General features: G+C 44.1%; 1 protein-coding gene across 6 annotated transcripts in view; it reads left to right on the plus strand.

Annotated features, from left to right (window-relative positions):
* Window positions 1–1152: 1152 nt before the first annotated feature.
* NF2 (neurofibromin 2 (merlin)) overlaps window positions 1153–6148 on the plus strand; it is a 75716-nt gene continuing 70720 nt past the window's right edge. For 3 of the 6 annotated variants that reach the window (XM_011957668.1, XM_011957670.1, XM_011957667.1), the window contains exons 1-2: window positions 2560–2686; window positions 5497–5619. In XM_011957668.1, the coding sequence (XP_011813058.1) occupies window positions 2561–2686; window positions 5497–5619 (249 nt within the window). In that variant the 5' untranslated portion in view covers window position 2560. Of the gene's footprint in view, window positions 1275–2553; window positions 2712–5496; window positions 5620–6148 lie in introns of those variants that run through there. The other 3 variants (XM_011957669.1, XM_011957671.1, XM_011957672.1) reach the window with 3 other exon arrangements.

The following is a 6148-nucleotide window of genomic DNA, read 5'->3' on the forward strand; positions in this document are numbered from 1 at the left end:
CTCCCAAATCAGGAAATTCGCTCATCATTCCCGTGGCAGTTTTTGTTTCTATGCACTGCACACCCCCCTTGCAGACAGCGCCATCTTGCCAAAGCCCGGCCCCACCATGAACATGAGTTACAGCAGACAGGGAATTGTTACCTTGATCTTCTCAACCCTGGGGTGTTTAACTTTTCCAAGTAAATGCCTGTTCTTTAATGTTACATTATCTTGTAGCAAGGTAGTCATTTATAATTTATATACTAGAGCTGCCTTAAAATAGAGACAAGAGGATAATCAGCATCCTGAAGCTTCTAGTTTTCCAGAATAACATTTCTTCAGTGAGGTCTGCCTATAGAAATTAAAACTTTTGGTGAATTAAAATGCCCTTTGTCTTATTGTCAGACTGGGAAATGGATGTGCCCATTACTCAGCCTTAAAAAGGAGGGAGATCATCTGTTAAAAATAAAACTCATCATTTTCTTTTATTCTTCTCAAAATAATCCCTAAAGATCTCAATCTTTATAGTTTTGCAGTGGCCCCACTATAGTCAGGGAGGAGACGGGGCAGAAGCTGAAGGATAGGAGAAACGGCGCTGCTGAAAGATAAAAACCAGTATGCATCTCAACTACTTGTCTGCTGCAGTCCTGATATTCTTCCATCTAGGTTGCTGCTTTGCTTGACTTTGACTGCAAACACAGAGAAGGAATGGGCTTTCCTGTTGAGTACCTTGTAGAGAACCCACTGTTCATTCATATGTGTTAAAAATAAAAAGCCTACTTGAAAACTTCCCTGTAGAATCAGGTTTTAGCAAAAACCAATCAGGTATTAGAGGTCTAATTTATTTTTCCCTTCTTGGTTTTATAGCAAGTCTCTAAACCCTAATAATTTTTTTTTTCTTTTGAGACGGAGTCTTGCTTTGTCGCCAGACTGAAGTGCAGTTGGCGCAATCTCGGCTCATTGCCATCTCTGCCTCCCGGGTTTGAGCAATACTGCTGCTTCAGCCTCCCAAGTAGCTGGGACTACAGGCGTGCGCTACCATGCCTGCTTATTTTTTGTATTTTACTAGAGACGGGGTTTCACCATGTTGGCCAGGATTGTCTCGATCTCCTGACCTCATGATCCACCCGCCTCAGCCTCCCAAAGTGCTGGGATTTTTTTTTTTTTTTTGAGGCGGAGTCTCGCTCTGTCGCCCGGACTGGAGTGCAGTGACCGGATCTCAGCTCACTGCAAGCTCCGCCTCCCGGGTTTACGCCATTCTCCTGCCTCAGCCTCCGGAGTAGCTGGGACTACAGGCGCCCGCCACCTCGCCCGGCTAGTTTTTGTATTTTTAGTAGAGACGGGGTTTCACCGTGTTAGCCAGGATGGTCTCGATCTCCTGACCTCGTGATCCGCCCGTCTCGGCCTCCCAAAGTGCTGGGATTACAGGCATGAACCACCGCGCCCGGCTGCCTACGAATTTTTTTCATTTCTTTTCATTAGACATCTTCAGTGTACCAAGACTTTGAGTGGAGATTTCTAATGAGGGCAGGAAGGGATGGATGCTTCTGCAGTTGAGTGGTCTCCTTTTTCCCATGTCTGTTGAAAGATTACTCTTTCATGACCACCATTTCTGTAATGCATCTCATATGATCCTAATGCACTCGAGTTTGTATTTGAATGTCCATCTGATATTTAGGGGTGGTTCGGGCAAGGAGGGGGCAAGCAGCAACTAAGAGGTTGTATGGGAACATCCTGGGTGGTTTAACTTGAAAGCCACTAGGTGGCAACATTTACTAAGCTGCTGGCCATTCTCTTCCCTTAAGACATGGAACTTGCTTTTCCACATTGCAGATGGAATAGCTGAGAAGAGTTTAGTAGCCATTGCTTCGAGTTCTTTTGAAAGTGAGGCTATAGGATAAACACACTACAGTATATTGGTATCTGTTCACCACCTGGATTTAGATACCAGGAGTTTGAAATTGCTCTGGGTGACTGGGTGAGTAGCTTCCCCTTTGGCCTCAGTTAGGCATCCTTGATAGGAGAGACCTGTGATTGGACTATCTGGTCTCTCATGGTTCTTTTTCTCCATGATTTATGACTTTGAGTATAATTTCTTTACATTAAAAAAAAACTTGTAGTAAAACCAGTCTTATTTAAAGGAATACTAGCCTTTTATCAAGGGCAAAATAATGATTTTACAAAAAAATCAACAAAATTTCAAGGAAATGAATGTCCCTAGAAGCTAGCCATCTCTTCAAGTTAACTCAAGAGGCTAGACTCTCCTAAATGAGGATGCTTATTTACCAGCTTTCCTCAATTAGCAGCTTTGGGGATGTTAAAATCCGTAAGGAACTGTCCAAGGGATGTATTGTGTATGCTTTGCAGTGATTAAGGCATTAAGCTCTAATTGGTATTTTCCCACTCATGGGTTTGTGAAGGAAGCTTTAAAATTATTTAGGAATTCAGTCCTCATCAGCTGTCTTAGTATCATCCCCACGTTTTGGAATCTGAGAGTGGGAGAGTGCAGAGAAAAGGTTTTTGTGCAAGTGGATTATGATTTTTGCTCATAGTGTCCTTCCCCATTGGTTTGTTATTGCAGATGAAGTGGAAAGGGAAGGACCTCTTTGATTTGGTGTGCCGGACTCTGGGGCTCCGAGAAACCTGGTTCTTTGGACTGCAGTACACAATCAAGGACACAGTGGCCTGGCTCAAAATGGACAAGAAGGTTGGGCTAGATCTTGATGAAACTAGTGGGGCTGACGTGTGCTTTCCAGTTTTTCCCTGAGCAGGCTCATCACTGGGGCGCTGTAGCTGTGTAGTAGAGAAGGGGGCACATTCCTGAATTAAGTCATGCAGAAAACAGGACCTGGAGATGCTACTGGTTTCCTACTCCTCACAGGCTCTCCTGGGCAAGCAGAAGTTACCAGGATTAGGCTGCTGCTGGCCCTGGCTTCTTTACCCATTGTTACCAGCCTGATTGCTTCTGGCTTTATGCCTTTCAGTTAATGAATAAAAACTTTATGAATAAAAATTACTGTTATCTTCTTATACTTAAAAATAACCGGCTGGGCGCGGTGGCTCAAGCCTGTAATCCCAGCACTTTGGGAGGCCGAGACGGGCAGATCACGAGGTCAGGAGATCGAGACTATCCTGGCTAACACGGTCAAACCCCACGTCTACTAAATACAAAAAACTAGCCGGGCGAGGTGGTGGGCACCTGTAGTCCCAGCTACTCGGGAGGCTGAGGCAGGAGAATGGCGTAAACCCGGGAGGCGGAGCTTGCAGTGAGCTGGGATCGTGCCACTGCACTCCAGCCTGGGCGACAGAGCGAGACTCTGTCTCAAAAAAAAAAAAACCAATTTGTGTCTTTTGGAGAGTATTGGGGCTTGTGTTCTTTAGGAAATTTTTAAAAGTCTTTTTGAGAAACACCATAGTCTGATGTGAATTAGTCATTAATATTATCTAAGGAATAGAGAGTGCCTGGTCCCCAGGGTGAAAGAATGTCCATTTTGTCCTCAGGATTCTCTGGGGCTTCTGAAGCATGGCAAAGCAAGCTGGGCTCCTGGCAATTTTTATTATTACTATTTTTTTTTTGAGACGGAGTCTCGCTCTGTCACCCCAGGCTGGAGTGCAGTGGCCGGATCTCAGCTCACTGCAAGCTCTGCCTCCCGGGTTTACGCCATTCTCCTGCCTCAGCCTCCCGAGTAGCGGGGACTACAGGCGCCCGCCACCTCGCCCGGCTAGTTTTTTGTATTTTTTAGTAGAGACGGGGTTTCACTGTGTTAGCCAGGATGGTCTCGATCTCCTGACCTCGTGATCCGCCCGTCTCGGCCTCCCAAAGTGCTGGGATTACAGGCTTGAGCCACCGCGCCCGGTGGTCCTGGCAATTTTAATGTGGCTTGGAAATGAATATTGCCTAAGGGAACTGCCCTTTGCATGGGTTCATATATTCACACAGAGATACACTTGCTTACTGACCTGCCTACCTAGCCATGAAAAGCAGGTTGGGAGTAGCACTGTATGCTTTTGTCAGTAACTCCTAAAAGACACCTGAACTTCAAAGTAAGTCAATGTCTAATTCTTACCCCAAATGATGCCCCCCAGTTGCCTACCTGAGCATGATAAATAATGAAAGCTTTCTATTTTTTTTTTTTTTTACCGCTTTGACTCAAAGCTTAAGTGTTCAAATTGTGTTCAGATATGTACACAGTAATCTAAATCATCACGTTGGAATCCCTGCTGGTTGTAAGTTCGATGGTAATTCCCAATAATCATGAGCATCTAAGTGCCACTGGGGGCCATTGTCAGTGAGGGTGTCATAGACCAGATTTTGAATCTCCTTGGCATTGCCATCTAGAATTTGGGCAAGAGCATGGAGAGTTATGTGTCAAAGACAGCAAAACTTTTTGTATATTTTTCATGATTCTTAGCAAAGTGAATTTTAGTCATAGCTGAGTGTAGGCCAAATGGATATTAGATTGGGGGCACCAGGAGCCATGGAACTTGCTGCTCAAGGGAAATACATTACGACACATGTTAATGGAGCCTTGTAGCCTGTCACATGGCATGTTTGTGTCTTGAAATTCACTCTGGAGAGCAGATAGTTCAAGCTTTACAGGGGTGAATGGAATTGTTAGAAGATTAAAGGCAGTGGTTTACAGACGGTGCTTCAAGTATTTTGTGGGGCATCTCTGGAGGTTCCTTGAAACAAAGGGTTGCCATGATGGACACATTTTACTTCTGTTGCTCAGTTAATGTTTAGATGATTTCATAATGATCTAGTTCATCATCTCTAAGCTGTATTCTTTTTTTTTTTTAAGACAGAGTTTTGTTCTTGTTGCCCAGGCTAGAGTGCAATGGCGCAATCTTGGCTCACTGCAACCTCCACCTTCTGGGTTCAAGAGATTCTCCTGCCTCAGCCTCCCGAGTAGCTGGAATTACAGGCTTCCACCACCACACCTGGCTAATTTTTTTGTATTTTTAGTAGAGACGGGGTTTCACCGTGTTGGCCAGGCTGGTCTTGAACTCCTGACCTTAAGTGATCCACCCGCTTCGGCCTCCCAGAGTGCTGGGATTATAGGTGTGAGCCACCAGCCCGGCCCTCTAAGCTGTATTCTAACCCGGACCTAAATATTGGCAGTAGGCAGCAAGAAAAAAGAATAAAGGAAGATTCCACTACTTCAGATAATTAAAAAACCTTCCACCTACCATAAAGGACAGTGCCCAAGACTACTGAATGATAAATTTCTAGTTTTTAACTATTCTGTGGCCCTGAGAACATTTATGCCTTAATCCTAGCTCTACTCACTTCTTGGGGCTATTGATTAATTTGTTTCGGAAACACCATGGGAAGTGAATATTACCTCTTTATGACTTTGTGAATGCTTCAAACTGTAGAATCACAACTTTCAGGAAATGTGATAAATTTAGTGGGAAAAAAATTTAATGCACACCTTGCAAAAGCTTCTTTGAGGGTAGCGCAGGAGGAAGAAATGCCAATATAGTGTGTTTGTCTTTTGCTCTGCAATTCTGCAGGTACTGGATCATGATGTTTCAAAGGAAGAACCAGTCACCTTTCACTTCCTGGCCAAATTTTATCCTGAGAATGCCGAAGAGGAGCTGGTTCAGGAGATCACACAACATTTATTTTTCTTGCAGGTACATCAGTCCAGGCTACCCCCTAGTTCTGAGAGAACTTGCCCAGGAATGGTTGCAGAGTTGGCCTCAGAGTTGACCACAAACACCTTTGTATTGCAAAAATATTCTACCTCTGGAAAGTCAGCTCCTTTGGTTCTGTAATGGAAAAAAGTCTTCAGAACAGAACTATACTTGAGTGATGAAAATTGGTGTCAGATGAAATTGTGAAGGTGTGATGGTGAAGAATGGATACAAGTAGCTACCTAACTTAAAATCTCCTTGAAAATGGATCCTGTTTTCTTTTAGCTAACGTAAAAGTACTCAATCGTTTCAAAGGAAGGCTAAAGAGAGAGTCGTATAAAGCAGTAGTTCTTCCAAAAGTTTAAAATCCACTTTCATTAAGAGAGAACTTCAGCCGGGCATGGTGGCTCACGCCTGTAATCCCAGAACTTTGGGAGGCTGAGGTGGTCAGATCACAAGGTCTGGAGTTCGAGACCAGCCTGACCAACATAGTGAAACCCCATCTCTACTAAAAATACAAAAATTAGCC

This window comes from Colobus angolensis, unplaced genomic scaffold (assembly GCF_000951035.1).
Source record: "Colobus angolensis palliatus isolate OR3802 unplaced genomic scaffold, Cang.pa_1.0 Scaffold448, whole genome shotgun sequence".
NCBI classification, from domain to species: domain Eukaryota; kingdom Metazoa; phylum Chordata; class Mammalia; order Primates; family Cercopithecidae; genus Colobus; species Colobus angolensis.